The sequence below is a fragment of the Melanerpes formicivorus genome, unplaced genomic scaffold (assembly GCF_026170545.1).
Source record: "Melanerpes formicivorus ecotype bairdi unplaced genomic scaffold, bMelFor1.0.p_v2 SCAF_8, whole genome shotgun sequence".
NCBI classification, from domain to species: Eukaryota; Metazoa; Chordata; class Aves; order Piciformes; family Picidae; genus Melanerpes; species Melanerpes formicivorus.
Genome location: NW_027142360.1, coordinates 23,716,841 through 23,735,756, shown reverse-complemented (window position 1 = coordinate 23,735,756; position 18,916 = coordinate 23,716,841). Strand labels below are relative to the sequence as shown.

At 43.6% G+C, this 18,916-nt stretch overlaps 1 protein-coding gene across 2 annotated transcripts in view; it reads left to right on the top strand.

Moving 5' to 3' along the window:
- ANO4 (anoctamin 4) overlaps nucleotides 1-18,916 on the top strand; it is a 163,154-nt gene that overhangs the window by 100,207 nt on the left and 44,031 nt on the right. For both annotated transcript variants that reach the window (XM_068142729.1, XM_068142731.1), the window contains exons 7-13: nucleotides 992-1,036; nucleotides 5,740-5,871; nucleotides 8,398-8,504; nucleotides 9,988-10,043; nucleotides 10,492-10,613; nucleotides 17,080-17,214; nucleotides 17,947-18,043. In XM_068142729.1, coding sequence (XP_067998830.1) covers nucleotides 992-1,036; nucleotides 5,740-5,871; nucleotides 8,398-8,504; nucleotides 9,988-10,043; nucleotides 10,492-10,613; nucleotides 17,080-17,214; nucleotides 17,947-18,043 — 694 coding nt within the window. The remainder of the gene's footprint in view (nucleotides 1-991; nucleotides 1,037-5,739; nucleotides 5,872-8,397; nucleotides 8,505-9,987; nucleotides 10,044-10,491; nucleotides 10,614-17,079; nucleotides 17,215-17,946; nucleotides 18,044-18,916) is intronic.

The window sequence follows — 18,916 nt, the reverse complement described above, 5'->3', positions numbered from 1 at the left end:
CAGAAATAACCTTGATTTAGCAAGATCAGCCTTGCTAAATCAGCCACTGGAGGAGGTAGCCAGAGTTCAGGCAGGCACTCAAGTCTTCCAGTAAGGAATATCAGTCCCAAACCCACACCTGAAAGCCCTCAGTTTTTCTTTCCTTTCATGAAGATGTCATCTCTCTTCTGAAGGCAACAGGTCAAATCCTGACAGCTGTGGTTTTATAGGCATGTGTGAGAATGAGAGCCACCAGCAGCAGAGTGGGACAGGAGGTGGACTCCTGGTCCTGGATCTACACAGAATGGTTAGATCCTACAGGGCTGGTCAGGAGCCAGGCTGAGCGTGTGGCCAGCATGTGTCTGCTCATGCACCCCCTGTCTGCTCACTTGTTCCCCGTGCGCGTTCCCACACAGCTTATCGCACTGACAGCAGAAACAGCTGTGCCTGTACAAGAGGCAGGGAGAGTGGCTGGGTACTTAGGGGGGGATGCTGAGCACATACTCATTTGCTTGTGTAGCCTACCTCTATTCTGTTTTGAGGGATGTTTCCCCAACAGCAAGCTCTGGTCCCTGTTGGTACTGCATGTGTTATGGCATACTGCAGCATCAGGTACTGCTTCCCTGGCTTTTCTGAGTGATTCCCCCCTGTGTCTCACAAATGCAGCTTTAATACTTCACCAGTGGATGTGGGATTATTTATCCATGTTTGTATTGGTCCTGCAGAATCCCTGTCACAATTTTTTCACTTCTTTGAAGTAGAAACATCTCTGAGTCCCTGTCTTTCACACATGAAAAGGAGAAGACAACAGGAAAATTATGATCTTCTTGCAATTCAAATGCCACCAGAGTTTGTGTGGCTTCCTGTGACAGTTCAGTTAATCTCTTTTTCAGTCTCTTCCTCCACCTCTTACAGGCTTCTGTCTTCAATCTCCTTTCCTTCCTTGCTAGTTCATACTGTAACTGACGATGGGTTTTCTTCTCGACTGGCTTCATTTTTGCTGTTCTTCCAGGAGAAAAATCTATTACCTGCACCGCCGATACAAGTTCATGAATAGGTGAGTACAATTCTCATGCCAGCCTGCTCCTTAGCCATTTGGATCTAAATATAATGGTTAAGGTCAAGCTGGAAGGAAAATTTTATTAGCTGTGTGTCTAGGAAGGCTGGAAGGAGTGCTTACACTCGAGGACATGTGCTGAAACAAATACAGAAGTGGTATTTTTAAGGCCCCTGAAATGTGAGTCATAGAATCATTGAATTGTTTGGGTTGGAGAAGACCTCTACGATCATCCAGTCCAACCATCAACCTAACACCACCATGGCTGTTAAACCACATCCTGAAGTGCCATGTCCACACATTCCTTGAACACCTGCAGGGATGGTGACTCCACCACTTCCCTGGGCAGCCTGTTCCAAGGCCTGACCACTCTTTCAGTAAAGAAATTTTTCATCATGCCCAACCTAACCCTCCCCTGGCACATTTTCAGGCCATTTTCTCTTGTTCTGTCACCTGATACTAGGGAGAAGATGCCAAACCCCAACTCACTCCAACCTCCTTTCAGGTAGTTGTAGAAAGCAATGAGGTCTTCCCTCAGCTTCCTCTTCTCCAGACTAAACAACCCCAGTAGCCTCAGATGCTCCTCATAAGCCTCGTTCTCTAGACTCTTCATCATCTTTATTGCCCTTCTCTGGATACACTCCAGCAACTCAATCTCCTTGCTATAGTGAGGGGCCCAAAACTGAAGGCACTCTTCAAGTTGCAGCCTCACCAGTGCCAAGTACAGGGGCACAATTACTTCCCTACTCCTGCTGGCCACACTATTGCTGGCACAGGACAGAATGCCAGTGTTGTCTTTTCTAGGACTAAGGAAATATTTTTCAGTTGATGGAGCCTTTTAAAGAAGGATAAGTGTGACAGTGCAGACTCTATCTCTGTGGCTCTGGGCAACCTGATGTAGTGTGAGGGGTCCCTGCCCATTGCAGGGGGGTTGGAACTAGATGATCCTTGAGGTCCCTTCCAACCCTAATGATTCTCTGATTCTATTTTCATGTAGCCCATTAGGGAGGTTCTTGGGGTTAAAATCCTGCAGTTACAGCTTTATTTTTTTCATTTTCATGCACCTTCCTTACTTGTACTAGTGATGGCATTATTTATTTATTGCTTCCTCTGTGGGGGGTCTTAGTGCTTTGCTGGTTAATAGGAAGGCAATGAACCAAGTTCATCTCTTGTGTAACATTATGCAGCTTGAGAGATGAGTACTTTTCAAGAATCTTTCAAGGTCTTTCACTCAGTTATGAAGTATCTTGAAGGTTATGTTTGATGCCAGACTTATGCCTGACTTAATGCAATGAAATACTTACAGTGCTGCAGTTTGTCTCTTCTTTTTTGACACCTTAGACCACCAGGTGAAAATGTCTCCAAAAAGCCTAAAAAAATACATAGGCTTGGTAAAGGCCAGATCATGTGTTGGCACATATGGTGCCACGGTGCTGTAGAGGCAGTTTTCATAGGTTTCTAGCATTTGGTTTGCTGTGTCACTCTGAGGCCAGTGCATAGGTTCCCAGGAACCTCTGAGAGGCATGAATTAAATTTGCAAAAATCATAGAATCAGTCAGGGTTGGAAGGGACCACAAAGATCATCTAATTCCAACCCCCCTGCCATGGGCAGGGACACTTCACACTAGATCAGGCTGGCCAGAGCCTCATCCAGCCTGGTCTTAAACACCTTCAGACATGGGGCTTCAACCACCTCCCTGGACAACCCATTCCAGGGCTTCACCACTCTCATGGTGAAGAACTTCCTCCTCACCTCCAGTCTGAATCTCCCCACCTCCAGCTTCATTCAAAATTGTGCGTTTTGGAGGCAGCAGCTGTATCGTGATGCAGGTAATTGCAGTGGATGAACATCCCTGGGCAAACAAATCACATATTATCACTCTGCTGCTATGACCACATGAAAAAGCAGTTTTGCATTTTAAATTGCATCACACTGTGCTGGAGAGCAGCAGCATCGATCTCACGATATGGTATTTGCTTCTTCATGTTAGTAAGCTCTAAATGGGCACTTTGTGGAGCTGAGGCATGTTTACCAGGTCAGCACAGGCTAATAGGCTTACATAGTTCTTCTAAAGAAATTAGTCATTTTACTCTTCCAAAGAGATAGCTGGGGAGTGTTTTGCCCATGGATGAATGTGCTCTGTGTTCTGGGCATTGCAGATAGGGTTTGAGCTTTCTCAGACCCATTTGCTAGCAGGCTTGCTCAGCCTTGGGAATGGCAAACCAGTCAAATTCTGGGTATGGTCAGTGAGAAACCAACATGAATAATACATTGCTCTCAAGTGGGGACAGCACTCTGTGCCTGCGTGCATGCATGTGTGGCATGATAAACCTGCAGCAGGCATATCTCAAACGTGCACATTGACTTCCAGAGTGAACAGGAAAGGATTGCAGCTTAGCAAAGCTTAGAGAATTCAGCAATGGTTTTAGTTAAAAAAATAAATGTGGAATGGGATATTTAGACCTTTCTGCCTGATTGGCCTCTATCAGGAAGAGTGTGGCCAGCAGGATCATGGAGGTCATTCTGCCCCTATACACTGCACTGGTTAAGCCACACCTTGAGTCCTGTGTCCAATTCTGGGCCCCTCAGTTTAGGAAAGATGTTGAGTTGCTGGAAGGTGTCCAGAGAAGGGCAACAAAGCTGGGGAGGGGTTTGGAGCACAGCCCTGTGAGGTAGCTGAGGTTGTTTAGCCTCGAGAAGAGGCTGAGGGGAGACCTTCTTGCTGTCTACAACTCCCTGAAGGGAGGTTGTAGCCAGGTGGGGGTTGGTCTCTTCTCCCAGGCAACCAGCACCAGAACAAGAGGACACAGTCTCAGGCTGCACCAGGGGAGGTTTAGGCTAGATCTTAGGAAGGATTTCTTCCCAGAAAGAGAGATTGGCCATTGGAATGTGCTGCCCAGGGAGGTGGTGGAGGCACCATCACTGGAGGTGTTTAGGAAGAGACTTGATGGGGTGCTGAGTGCCATGGTTTAGTTGATTAGATGGTGTTGAGTGATAGGTTGGACTTGATGATCTCAAAGGTCTTTTCCAACCTGGTCTGGTCCTATTCTATTCTATTCTATTCTATTCTATTCTATTCTATTCTATTCTATTCTATTCTATTCTATTCTATTCTATTCTATTCTATTCTATTCTATTCTATTCTATTCTTCCCTTTTCCTTAAGGAATCACTAAGCCTGCTGAATACACAGCAATGCAGAGGTTGTGGTCTTTTACAGAGGAAAAACTGGCAGCCAAGAGACAGGGAATTTCCCAGCAGCGAACTTATTTTCTCCTTGTCAAGTCTATTTCAAGGCTCCTAGCCTGGATGCTGCAGCTGGAGGGTTGCAATTGATCAGGCCCTTTGCAGCCCTGGGGTCTGATATCTTTCTTGCACTTAGGCACAAATATTTGTAAACTCCTCCTGTGCTCTGAACTGCTGGGACAGTGCAAACACTGCCTGTGAAGAGTTTATGGTAAATTTAGTGTAAGCCTTAGGTTATGTTCACATACACACATTGAAATGTGCCTAGGTCTGCAAATGAGCATTAGCTCTCTTATCCAAGATAAAAATACTTGATGGGAGAAAGTTGAATATTCCATGTGTTTAAAATGAAATATTTTGTGTCACTTTCCCACACACTCAGCTGCTTGGGCATGGATTACCCTTGCTTAAAGTGACTGTGGAGAGCTCACAGAACTTGGTGGCCCCAGAGTTATTGCACTGACTTCTGTCAAAAAAAAAGAAGCAGCTACATTCCCAGTCCTTGAGCTTCATCCAGAACTGAATTTAAAGTCCAAAGGATGGTAATTCATGCCCTTTAGCTCCACTTCTGGACAGATTCATCCAGTGACTGAAGTATGTGCATAGCCCATAAACTGTGGTCTGTGATTTCTGCTGTCAAGGGTGCCTTGAAGGTGTTGGGAGCTTCTGAGAGAGTAGGGCTAGTTGTGCCAGACATATCTCTTCTTTCTTATGTGTTTTTCATTATAACATGAGTTTGGATTTGAATTTGGTTTAGATTTAGCTCTGATTCTTCCCTTTCCATTCATTTCTGTGTGCATCTCTGGATGAGTGCACTTGCAGTTAGATCTGCCCTTTTTCCAGCTTGATCTTAGTTTACTTCCACCTTCTAAGCAAGAGAAGAATCTGTGTAGCAGTCACCTATTAATGTATACACTGAGCATTGTGGGTTTGTGACCATTGTAGTATTGCAAGACACTACAATTCAACCAAATAAACAAAGTAACGTGGGGTTTTTAATAGCATCAGAGGTAAGAATCCACATGGAGTGCAGGGATTGCTGGGATATAGCTGCCAAAGCTCTCTGTCACAGTCTTTGCTGTTCTAATGTTTATGTATCCAAATTCTAATGTGTTAATTAAGCCTTGAGAATTAAACTAACTGAAGAGCTCCAAAATAAAGCTTTAGAGAGTTGCCAAAAGCATGCTGGGCTCAGTAAGATTTACAGTGGCATGTACCATCAGCATTGCTTGTCTGCTGAGACAAAATAAGATGCTCCTCTGCTGAAAGCTGGTTAGGGTTAATTAAGTTCAGCATGTTTAATCTGGTCTACCTTGAAAAAGTCAAAACACACTGCATCTTTTCTAGTTCTGAATGTGGGGTGGCCTGGTTTGCCAGCATGTGTTCTTTGTAAGTGCTCTGTAGTATGATGAAAAAAAAACCCTGTCTCAAGTGCTCACACTTTCCATGTGCTGCAGGATCGAGAAACAAATAAGCAGGTTTCGAGGATGGTTGCCTAGAAAGCCAATGAAACTGGACAAGGAGACACTGCCAGATCTGGAGGAGAACGACTGCTATACTGCTCCATTCAGCCAACAAAGAATCCATCAGTGAGTATTTCATTACATCTTAATTTCCAGAGAGACAAATTCCCTGTAAATGAAAAAATAAACTCAATTCCTTTTTGTTTTTCCTTTCCTAGCAGGATGCATGAAAAAAAAACCAAACAAACTAACATTAGTGTAGCAGCTCTCTGGAGAGAAGAAAGCTGGGTCATAGGCAGAATGTAATGGGCTATGACTTTTTATTTTTACAATGATTCTCAAAGAAGCCTGAACCTGAACTTGGTGCAAAGGAATCAAAACTAGAAATGGGTAGATTCAGATTGGATGTTAGGAAGAAGTTCTTCACCTCAAGGGTGGTGAGACACTGGCACAGGTTTCCCAGGCAGGTGGTGGAAGCCTCATCCTTGGAGGTTTTTAAGGCCAGGCTGGATGTGGCTGTGAGCAACCTGATGTAGTGTGAGGTGTCCCTGCCCATGGGGGAAAATGGAATGGAATGGAATGGAATGGAATGGAATGGAATGGAATGGAATGGAATGGAATGGAATGGAATGGAATGGAATGGAATGGAATGGAATGGAATGGAATGGACCAGACTGGACCGGACCAGGTTGGAAGAGACCTTTAATATCATCACGTCCAACCTATCATCCAACACCACCCAATCAACTAAACCATGCAACCAAGTACCCCACCCAGTCTCCTCCTAAAGAGACAACAGTTTAGGCAACAGTTAGCTTCACTGTGCTTTTCAATCCTCAGAAAGATAGTTGGTAATCTCCAGTTCAGAGTCAAGTTATGGAAGCTACAAATACAATTTCAATGCAATTAACCTTCACTGACTCTCCGTGTCGCTGACAGTAGGAGTGTAAGAGCAGTATTTCCACAATGACATTTTATAAAGGGACTTTAATTAAGGATCAGCTCTGGAACCTTTCCTGCCAGAAGCGTTCTCATTATCTTCATTGGGATTTTATCTCTCAACGAGGACAGTGCACGCAACTAAGGTTTATGGAACTAGCTAATGGTTATAGCTGTGCTGGGGAACAAATCACTGCCTTGATCATCTACCTATGCATTAACTTCATGGGTAATGAAAATAATAGTGCATTGATCCTTACTTATTTTTCATCTTAACAATGAGGTGTCAAAGTGATCAGAACCTTCAATGATCTGTCTCCTAAATAGAGCCTAAGCCCTTACTGAAAACAAGCTGTATTGCTCTTATGAATATTCAAGCCCTTATGCATACTGGAAATCTAACAAGGGCAGCAGAAACAGAACAGCCTGAAGAAACTGTTCCTTTTGAAAGCAACAAGGGTTAAAAACCTCTCTAGCAAGCCTCTGCCTTATGCAATTTAGAGCTCAGTAGTATCTGATAAATGTTTATCTATGCCTAGTTTGGAAATGTCTTCAGCTCTGGTCTCTGTGAACTGAAACTTTTTAAAGTGAGATTCTCCATAGGCTGAGAAAGTCTTTTTCTGAGATCCTCATTGGATGCTGTAGACCATGAAATAGCCTTGATGGCTAGTCCTTGAATATGGATTTACTACCTACCAAACATTTGGAGGAAGAAATGCCCTTAAAGCATGGGAGGAGAAGGATGGTAGTAGAAAGAGATAAACCCTACACTGAACTGCATGATTTTCATCTTATAAGAGCAAGTCCTGTGATTTTTCTGTTAAACTGGCATCTCCCTGGCATTGTCCCCATTAATGTCAACCTCTAGCTGGGATGTTGTAACACCTGGGCACACTGCTGGCTCATGTTCAGCCTACTAATGACCAGAACCCCCAGATCCCTTTCTGCCTGGCTGCTCTCCAGCCACTCTGACCCCAGCCTGTAGCGCTGCATGGGGTTGTTATGGCCAATGTGCAGAACTGGGTACCTAGATGGGTTAAATCCCATGCCTTCGGACTCTGCCTACCTATCCAGCCTGGCAAGTTCCCTCTACAGAGCTCTCCTACCCTCTAAAAGATCAATACTTCCCCCCAGCTTGGTGTCATCTGCAAATTTACTGGTGATGGATTGAATACCCTCATCCAGATCATCAATAAAGATATTGAAGAACAGGGGGCCCAGCACTGATCCCTGGGGAACACCACTAGCACCTGGCTGCCAGCTGGATTTCTAACATAGCATCTGATTTTCAGTGGGAGTGGTTTACCAAGTAGGTGTTTCCATCTGACCTTTGATGGTAAAGCATACTAAAGAAGCCTGAAACAGAAATCAAGTGCAGACTTCTACAGCTGCACTTACAAGGCTTATGGCTTTGCAAAATTTTGTGCAAGTCTTTTGTAGCTTGCAGGGAATTATATAAAAGTGATGCTTATCATAATGAATGCTTAACTATCTTTGATCTTTCTCCCCACTTCTCCATGTAATTCTTTGTTAGGGAATGAATGCTGTTGCTGACATCATCTCATCGGGTGAATCATCTCACTTAATCTGGTGTCCTTTAATCTTCCTTGCACTTGCTCACATACTGTGGATTTTTAGTGTGCATTGGGACTCAATATTTGCTGTAAATACACTTCTATACATTCCTGAGATGCTCTTTGTGTTTTTATGTAGCTTCATCATACACAACAAAGATACTTTCTTCAATAATGCCACACGAAGTAGAATTGTCCACCATATCTTACAGCGAGTGAAGTATGAGGAAGGCAAGAACAAAATTGGTAAGTGCTGAGCAATGCTCTTTTAAAGGTGAGTGCTGAGACCTTTGGGGGGTAAAAAGAATATTGTCTGCCTGGGTCCACCTGAATTTTGAACTGTTTGCATCTCACCTACTGCTGTTGTAGGGGCCTTGCCTGGGACGCCTGATTATTTCCCTCTAATGTCAGCCTACTTTCACAGCCTCATGCATCACCACGTGGCATTTATCACCTCTGCAAGAAAAATGACCAAAGAATTACATACAGAGCAAGGGTCCCTCACTAGAATGAAGACATGGCTGGAGCATGTCTAGAGGAGGGCAACACTGTGGCAGTGTTAGGCTGGTGCCTAGAAGTTTTCCACATGCGTGCAGCCATTGCGTCTAGCACAGTCACTTGTAGTCCCTCCCTGCCCCAAGACCCTAAACTCCCTCACTATCTATTTGTGTTGTACTTAGTATCAACACAATCCTGCGCTGATCACTGAGCAGAGCAAGCCTGGATCTGTTGTAGAGGTTTTGCTGTTCTGCCAGAGACTTTCTAAGCAGATACTAAAGCAATCGCTGAACGTGCTATTTATGTTGAATTAGTGCTTTCACACTCCTGTGTTCTAGTCTCTATCATTCCCCTGTGAGTCAGGAAAGGAATCAGGACTCTTTGTTTCTTGATCAATGGAGCTCAAATGCCTTCAGGCTATTAGTGCCAGTATTTAGTTTTGCACTGCCTGATAGCTCTTCAGTCTTATTGTGGTGACTTTCAAAGCAAAAAGTGCCCACATCTCAGGAATCATTCACTGTTTCCGTGGTAGTTCTCTCTAAAGAGAGACAAAGCCTGACCGAGCTGGGTGCAAGATTACTTTTTTGTGCTAAGTTGCAGTCTTTTTTTGTTCAATCAAAAGTGTAATTTCTTGTGTTGTAGTCTTTATGGCTCTGAAGTATATAGCCTTGTGTTACTGCAGCTTGTCTTGTTCTGATTTATTCTAATAAAGATTTATTCTGCTAGTCCAGCAGTTTTTGTAAGACATAAACTGAACGCATTTGACAACGTTGTTACACGCAAATGAAGAGTTTCAACTGCTTTAATGGCCTGCAGTTCAAAAATGTAAAGACCTTCCATGAAGTCTTCCTCTCTGAAGAGACACAGCCTTTTGCCTAAATAGCTTCCTTAGACCCGAATTTATGGGGTCAAACTTCAGTCCTGGTGGGAGGTGCCTGATCTCACCAAAGTTCTGCTAAAGATGGGTTAGGCACATGAATGTTTAAACACCCAGCATGATAAATGATTAAACATGAATTATGATTAATATTTGAACGAGTCTTTGCTTGCCTGATGCCTTAGTTTATCAAAATCCATAAAAGATGAATTTTCCTACTACACGTGCCCTTTCCTGTCAATGAGCTTCAAACTTCATTTCTCCAGCTCATTATGAGAATGTGGTTTGCTTTAGACTTAGCAGCTGGGTCTGGCCCTGTCACTCATAAATAATTGGATACTTTTTGGTTCTTAGGTCTGAATCGATTGCTCAGTAATGGCTCCTATGAAGCTGCATTTCCTCTTCATGAGGTATGTGTCTCCTTTTTAATTATCTATTTTGCTTTACTTTTTTCTATTTCCTCACAAAGTGATTTCTTAGTTGTGTAATCATTAGCCCAAAAAATAAAAAAGAGATGAGTAAGGGGAGTTGTTCTGGATCTGTTCTCTAGGAAGGGCTCATGTTTGAGAAAGCAGCATTTTTTTTCCAAGGGGAAAACAAAAATGCCATGTTGTGGTTTTGTCTTTGAGGTTCTTACTTTGACTTGAACACCATTTACTATAATTATTTTTAGTAAGAATAATCTCAAAGCTTACTGAAGTCAAAGGAAATTGTCCTTTTAATGCCCTATTTAGCTTTTCGAGCACGAGGATGGAGTCTGCATAAATTGTGTTATCCAGGCCACTAAACAAGAGAGATTCCTTAGATATTCTTTCTTCTTGCTGCTGTTGTCCATTAATGTCCAGATTTGTGTTTTAGGGAAGTTACAGAAGTAAGAATTCCATAAAAACCCACGGGGCAGAAAACCACAGACACCTGCTCTACGAGTGCTGGGCTTCCTGGGGAGTGTGGTATAAATACCAGCCACTGGATCTTGTGAGGTAAGAGTTTCCTACTTTTAATATGTCACACTGCAAATGCTTTGAGCGTAGGTTATCCCTCTTCTGGCAAAGCAATGTCAAGCTCAGGTAATTCATGTGGTTTTTAAAATGTGATCCTGTAGTCATGGGAAGCCATTTCATTCATGGTGCCCTACAGCCAAAAAAATATCTATAGAGCAGCTTGGAGAAGGAACTGCAAGTGAAGGAATCAGAGAATCAATAAGGTTGGAAAAGAACTCAGAGATCATCAAGTCCAACCTATCACCCAACACCTCATGACTAACTAAACCATGGCTCCAAGTGCCACATCCAATCCTCTTTTGAACACCTCCAGGGAGGATGACTCCACCACCTCCCTGGGCAGCACATCCTAATGGCCAGTTACTCTTTCTGGGAAGAGCTTTCTTCTCACCTTGAGCCTGAACTTGCCCTGGTGCAGCTTGAGACTGTCCTCTTGTTTTGGTGCTGGTTGCCTGGGAGAAGAGACCAACCCCCTCCTGGCTACAACCTCCCTTCAGGTAGTTGTAGACAACAATAAGGTCTCTTTTCCAACCTTACTGATTCTATGATTCATAGGTTCTGTGTCCTGTAGTAGTTCAGAGTAGGTGTTTATATGAAGAGGAATAAGGCAGGGGAAGCTTTGAGAGTCCCTGAACATTCACAGGAGCATGAGTGAGTCTCAGTACTCATGGAGCTCAGCAGAATTCAAAGCTGCAGCCCCATCCCAGCCTGCCATTTGCTGCCTGGAGTGCACCCATGGCTGCAATGAATTCACCAGAGGAGGGGTGAGGAAAGTCTCTTTTTTCTCACTTCACAGATGCTAGAAACCTCTTATTTCCTTTGCTCCTGCCAAATCTTTGCTATGTACCATCACTATCAGCAGCCCCTGTGTCTAGTGAGCTGGAGATTTTTCCATGGAGAGCTGACAAGAGCAAGACCTGTGGTTCTTCTCACTCTTTGTATCTCAGTGTGCGTACTTTAAACAGAAGCTTTTTCAGTACCAGTTCTGTGTCAGGAGCAACTCTTCCTCCCCTACCCCCCTACCCTCCCATACTAGAAGCTATGTAGGGTGTGCTTAAAGGAAGTAGTGTATAAGACAGATATTGTGTACAAGAAAGGCACTGAGTTTCTGGAGTGTGTCCAGAGAAGAGCAATGAAGCTGCTGAGGGGCTTGGAGGGCATGTCATATGAAGAGTGGGTGAGGGAACTGGGTTTATTTAGTCTGGAGAAAAGAAGGCTGAGGGGAGATCTTATTGCTCTCTACAGCTACCTGAAAGCAGGATGTGGTGAGGCCAGAGCTGGTCTCTTCTCCAAAGTAACAAGAAATAGGAAATGGGCTTAAGTTGTGCCAGGGAAGGTTTGGATTGGAGATTAGGAAAATTTCTTTACTGAGAGAGTGGTCAGGCATTGGAACAGGCTGCCCAGGGAGGTGGTGGAGTTGCCATCCCTGGAGGTGTTCAAGAAGCTGTAGATGTGGCACTTCAGGATATAGTTTAGCAGTCATGGCATTAGGGTTACAGCTGGACTTGATGATCTTAAAAGTCTTTTCCAACCTTAATGACTCTATGATTCAGAAAAAGGAGTGGGTGGATGGTAATTCTTCCACAGACATCTGGCCAGAACTTACTGCTGCCAACTGTCATTCCCCTTTACTATATCCTTTAGAAAGGGTGGTAAGTTAAATGTAGGTGATATAATTATCTCACTTAGATATGATATTTCCACCTTAAAGTCAAGTTGCCACAATGGTAAGTGAAGCTATTCACACTTTGGTGCTGGTTTAGTTTTTCCTTAGCTGTTAAAACGAGACCTTACATCTCTGTTGCTGTCAGTTTAGTGCCTCCCAGCTTTCATTTAATCTGATCAGCTGGCTGTTATGGAGACACTAGTCACTAGAAATAAATGAGGGAAAAGTCATTTGAGGGGAACTGCAGGGATCTGCTTTCACTCTGCTTTGAAACACACGGCAGTAGGAAGGCGCAGGCTTGGCACGATTGCAAAGGCACTCATTAATCAACAGATGTGGTACTATGATTTTAATTACACTTCTGCTGGAATTTAGTATCCTTGGTTATTGTACAAGAGTAATTTAAGAGCCTGAGAATTTGGTAGCAATTGCAATGAAGCAGGATTTAGTCTATACGCTCTGGGACCACACAGATAAAAGGAAACAGTTGCAGTGATTCCTGGCGGCTGTGGATCACCTCCTTCACAGTTCTGTGAATAGCTTCTTCCCTCTGGATTGTGCACGAATAGTTCCTGCTGCTGCTTGCCCATGTTATTTACAGGACAAGAAGGGAGGTAAAAGATATATTTATAAAGTGTTTGTGAAGCTAAGTAAATGAACCTGAAAGCAAAAGTCATGCCTGAATCGCTTGCATTTTACACCATGATTATATTAAATGATTTCATTGCAAGCTGATAATTCCCTTTCAATCTTCTGTCAACTTTTCCTCCCCACCCTATTTCTCCTGATATGACATGAGAGCTCCATGTGTCCAAAACAACTGTTGGAATCTTAGAATCAGCCAGGATGGAAGAGACCTCCAAGATCATCCAGTCCAACCTATCACCCAGCCCTATCCAATCTACTAGACCATGGCACTAAGTGCCTCACCCAGTCTTTTCCTGAAGATCTCCAGGGACAGTGAGTCCACCACCTCCCTGGGCAGCACATTCCAATGGCCAATCATTCTCTCTGTGAAGAACTTCTTCCTAATATCCAGCCTGAACCTCCCCTGGCACAACTTGAGACTCTAGCTCCTTCACAACATTTTTTTCCTGTGGCATAAAAAGTTCTGTATAGGATTTTATTCTGACCTGCAAAAGGATTAATGAAGATAAATCAGTTATTGGCTTGAGTCTAATCCTGCCTATATTCTAGCTCCATCACTTCCTTCTAGGCATCCTGAAAGCACAAGATAATATAAGGAAGGTGTTAAAACAGAAGAATCCAATATCACATTTCATGGGTCTCAACAACAGACTTTGTAGCTTAATACTTCTCAGCAATGCCTCTCATTGATAAACTCTGAGATTGGAACCTTGGTTCAGTTAAGTCAGTGATAATTCTACCACTGGAATAGGGGGAGGGAAAAGACAGTTCATCCTGAAACAGATGACACTGGAGACTAGTATACATGCTAACATAAAATTGAGAAGCTGAAATTGTTGTTCTGTTATAGTACAGAATATGAGAGTATAGGAGAGATGGATTATTCTATGAGGTGCTTACAGGAGTTTGCCTTTTAGTTTAGTTGTGGAGGAAATCTTCTATGGGAGAACCATCAAAGAACACATAAAATGTGTTTTCTGTTCTTAATAGGAGTGTGAGAAATTAGGTGGTGGTAAGTTAGCAAAGTTAATAAAAATGTAAATATCAGAGCTAGAAATCTTCAGCAAGATCTTTCATGAGCAGGCACTTGGTAGCAGGGGGAAATTAGGTATAAAGAATGCAGAGTGGTGCACCCTGGAAAAAAAATCCCTGGAATTCTTCATGTGCATTACTGAGTTCTGGCTAAAGTGGCAGTGTGCAGGTAAAAGAGCTGCCATCACTGTGGAAAGTGTATGAAATGTCTGGTGTGTGTATATATATATAGTGACAGAGAAGAAATAAAAAGCTGCTGCTTCATATCTGGTGCATCTTGAAGGTGAAGATGGGCAAAGGTATTTCTAAACCATCTTCATTTCCTGAGGGTCATGATAGTCCAAGCTTAACCCACTTATGGATTGGAATAAAAGCAGCACCCAGGAAGATCACCAAAGACCTTGTAACTGCCATAGTTTTTCTGTAGCACACAACCTAATGAATGCTGTCTGAGCAGACTTACAGAAAAATAATGCTGCCTATGGAGCCAGAAGAAATGAGGTAGAGTATAGAGAGTAGACTAGAGTAGAGTAGACCAGACCAAGTTGGAAGAGACCTTCAAGATCATTGCATCCAACCTATCATCCAACACCACCTAATCAACTAAACTATACAACCAAGCACCCCATCAAGTCTCCTCCTAAACACCTCCAATGATGGTGACTCCACCACCTCCCTGGGCAGCACATCCCAATAGCTAACAACTCTCTCTGTGAAGAACTTTCTCCTCACCTCAAGCCTAAACTTGCCCTGGCACAGCTTGAGACTGTGTGCTCTTGTTCTGGTGCTGCTTGCCTGGGAGAAGAGACCAACCCCCACCTGGCTACAACCTCCTTTCAGGTAGTTTTAGAGAGCAATAAAGTCTCCCCTGAGCATCCTCTTCTCCAGGCTATGCACACACTGAACTTGGCTTGGGTCTTCATCTAGGCTGAAGCTGTTTGATTGCTAACATCAGAAAAGAGTTTCATCAACAGCTGCTCTCAAATTCAGTTCATATGCAATTTTAAGTCTCTGAAGTGCAAGAATATGATCTTGCCTCATTCTTTCAAAGTAATCTTGCAAATAATCACCTGAAGTTCTCCATTTAATCAAGATAATTGCATATTGATTTGCAAAGCAACCCAATCTCATCATCAGCCTCTCGTGCACAAGACCATGAAGCACAGGACAATGCATGAGCCTGCTCCTATGCTGCTGAGTTCAGCAGAGGGGGTTGTGGTCTCGATGTATTCTTCAGCACATAAAGAAATGTTTGGTTGCATTTGGAAGCAAGAAAAGTGCTAATGAATCTGTAGCAAATAGGAGCTTCCTGACCACTTTGTTGTCAGTTTTTAAGCAATGTAGTTTAATTCAAACTACTGTCTTCGAATCAGAGCAAGATGATACATCAAGATGTTTGTTGGACCTGACTTACACTTTGCTTTCCATTTGTGGTAGAACCATGAGACTGGATTTTTTTCAGGAACTGAGCTAAGAAAATAAATAATCAAATGAAAATAAGTGAAAATAAACTGGATTGGAGACTAACCTCTGGCTGATTAATTTATCTGGAATAATTTAAGCCCAAATCATTTTTCCTGTTGTACTGATTTCATAGATGAAGCTGCAGTTATTTGGGGAGCACAGTTACATAGCCAGAAGGCAGGAAAGCCATCAATAGCCCAAATAACTCAATGTTTCCTTTCTGAGGTCTCCACTCATCACACTGTGAACTGTGGTTAGAGAAAGATGTTTTTATTCCTTTTTGAATAGTTCATTCCTGAGGCAGGTTCCTCACTGGGGATTTAGAAGCCCAGTTGCAGGCCTTTTGTTTAGCAAATTCTGACTCTGATCTACTCTCCAGATGTGATAGAAATATTTGGGGTTTTTTCTATTAACAAGCAAGACTAAACAGCTGTATTCAAATTAGCTGGTAACTGTGGTGGTTTTAGGCTATGCCTTTAAAATGTAGACTAGACCAGACTAGAATAGAATAGAATAGAATTGACCAGGTTGGAAAAGATCTTTGAGATCATCGAGTCCAACCTACAACCCAACACTATCTAATCAACTAATGGCACCAAGTACCCCATCAAGTCTCTTCCTAAACACCTCCAGTGATGGTGACTCCTCCACCTCCCTGGGCAGCACATTCCAATGGCAAATCTCTCTTTCTACAAAGAACTTCTTCCTAACATCCAGCCTGAACCTCCCCTGGCACAGCTTGAGACTGTGTCCTCTTGTTCTAGTGGTGGTTGCCTAGGAGAAGAGACCAACCCCCACCTGGCTCCAACCTCCCTTCAGGGAGTTGTAGATAGCAAGAAGGTCTCCCCTGAGCCTCTTCTTCTCCAAGCTAAACAACCCCAGCTCCCTCAGCCTCTCCTCACAGGGCTGTGCTCCAGACCCCTCCCCAGCTTTGTTGCCCTTCTCTGGACACCTTCTAGCAACTCAACATCTTTCCTAAACTGAGGGGCCCAGAACTGGACACAGGACTCAAGATGTAACCTAACCAGTGCTGAGTACAGGGGCACAATGACTTCTCTGTTCCTCCTGGCCACACTGTTCCCAATTTATCTGCAGATTTTGAGCAGAAAAGTAGAAAAATATAAATAAATCATTGTTGGGTGCAAAAAGGAAAACAAAAGATGATTCTAGACAAATTCATTGGATAAATGTCTGGGACAAAAGGAGCTGTATCATAGCAATCCTTCACATTTCACTTCCTTTCCCATTCCTTTTCTCTTCTCCTCTGATCTTGGCTGTTCTGTTTTGCCCAGGAGATAACAACACTTCTGACTGACTTTGAGATAAGAACTAACACTGCTTTCTCCCAGCTCTTCTCTTTTCTCTCTCTGCTACTGGGGGGGCAGAGGAGCAGCTTCCCTGGTCTTTTGGACCAGGGGGATTTCCTTGTTATTGGCTAATTGTCAATGTCTGTATAATACTGTAAATCCTGTATATTTTGTACATATTCATTGCATTCCATTGGAGAGTGTAGGTTTTTCTCTTGTAAACACAGCTTCATTTGTTTCTAACTGAGTTGGTCTGGTTTAGAAGTTAATGCTGGGGGGGAAACTTCAACCCACCACAGTAACTTTGTTGTGTTGTGTCTCAAAACAGACGGTACTTTGGTGAGAAAATTGGGCTGTACTTTGCCTGGTTAGGCTGGTACACAGGGATGCTCTTCCCAGCTGCCTTCATTGGGTTGTTTGTCTTTCTGTATGGAGTCACCACTCTGAATCACTGCCAAGTCAGGTAATGTGAGCACTTTTACAAGGGAAATTGCAGGTATGGGTTGTTATGGATAATTTAAAAGGTCTTCATGCGAATTGTTAATTATTGTGTTTGGAACTGTTGAATGAATGCTCAGGGAAAGACTGTCCTTGATTGTCATCAGGTGCTCAGTATGGAGAGTCTCTTGGTTTGCGCTCCTGAACTGCCACAGGAGTCAATGTTTCTTGCCCAGCTCCAGTTGCTGATGGTGCTAGCAGCTCAGCATGAAGTAGGGAAAAAGCAGGGCTGCTTTGTTACTCTTGTAGCAGGGTGGTGGCAGAAGGGTGGGAAATCTCCACTCTCTTCAAGGCCTTTCCCAAAGATCCACCACGAAGGAGCATTCTTCACATGTAGAACCCTCTGTGCCTTCTGCTAAGTGCTGCATCTCTGCAGTCTTGCACGTTTAAGACAAGTCACAATTCAAACTTCACCTCCAGTCACCTCCTCTCACCAGAGGCCACTTCTGCCTCAAGGAGAAGCTGGGAATTATAAAGAGATAGAGCTGGTCTGGCCTTGAAGAGCTGTCCTCTGTAGTTATGACTATAAACTCAGAAGTCTTACTCAACAAATACTAGTTGTACAAATCCAGTCATGAGCATCTTGGCTTCAGTTACAGAACTTGTATAGTCCCATAAATAGTGGAATGTTGGTGAAATTGATCAAACCATTGGTGTGCACCAAACTATTAACTCATATGTTTTTCTATTTTTCCAGTAAAGAAGTCTGCCAAGCTACAGATATCATCATGTGTCCTATATGTGATAAATACTGTCCCTTCATGAGGTTGTCAGACAGCTGTGTTTACGCCAAGGTATGCTACAAACTGCACAGGTAGAAATGCTCTCCTCGTGAATCATTCATTTTGCTTGTTGCATTTATCTTTCATGAGCCTGAGTAGATAAAATCTTAGAATCATAGAATCAATAAGGTTGGGAGAGACCTCAGAGATCATCAAGTCCAGCCTATCATCTAATACCTCATGACTACTAAACCATGGCACCAAGTGCCACATCCAATCCCCTCTTGAACACCTGCAGGGGTGGGGACTCCACCACCTCCCTGGGCAGCACATTCCAATGGCTAACAACTTTCTCTGTGAAGAACTTTCTCCTCACCTCCAGCCTAAACCTGCCCTGGCGCAGCTTAATACTGTGTCCTCATGTTCTGGTGCTGGTTGCCTGGGAGAAGAGACCAAACCCCACCTGGCTACAACCCCCCTTCAGGTAGTTGTAGGTAGCAATAAGGTCTCCCCTGAGCCTCCTCTTCTCCAGGCTAAACAACCCCAGCTCCCTCAGCCTCTAGTGCTTGTGCTCAAGTCCTCTCCCCAGCCTCATTGCCCTTCTCCTGACACGTTCAGGAGCCTCAATGCCCTTCTTAAATTGAGGGGCCCAGAACTGGACACAGGCGTGGCTTAACCAGTGCTGAGTACAGGGGCTGAATGACTTCCCTGCTCCTGCTGACCACACTATTCTTGATCCAGACCAGGATGCCATTGGCCTTCTTGGCCACTGGGCACACTGCTGGCTCATGTTCAGCCTACTATCAATCAGAACCCCCAGGTCCCTTTCTGTTTGGCTGCTCTCCAGCCACTCTGACCCCAGCCTGTAGCGCTGCATGGGGTTGTTGTGGCCAATGTTCTTGAAAGAACAGATCAAGTCCAGCCATTATTAACACTTACTGTCTT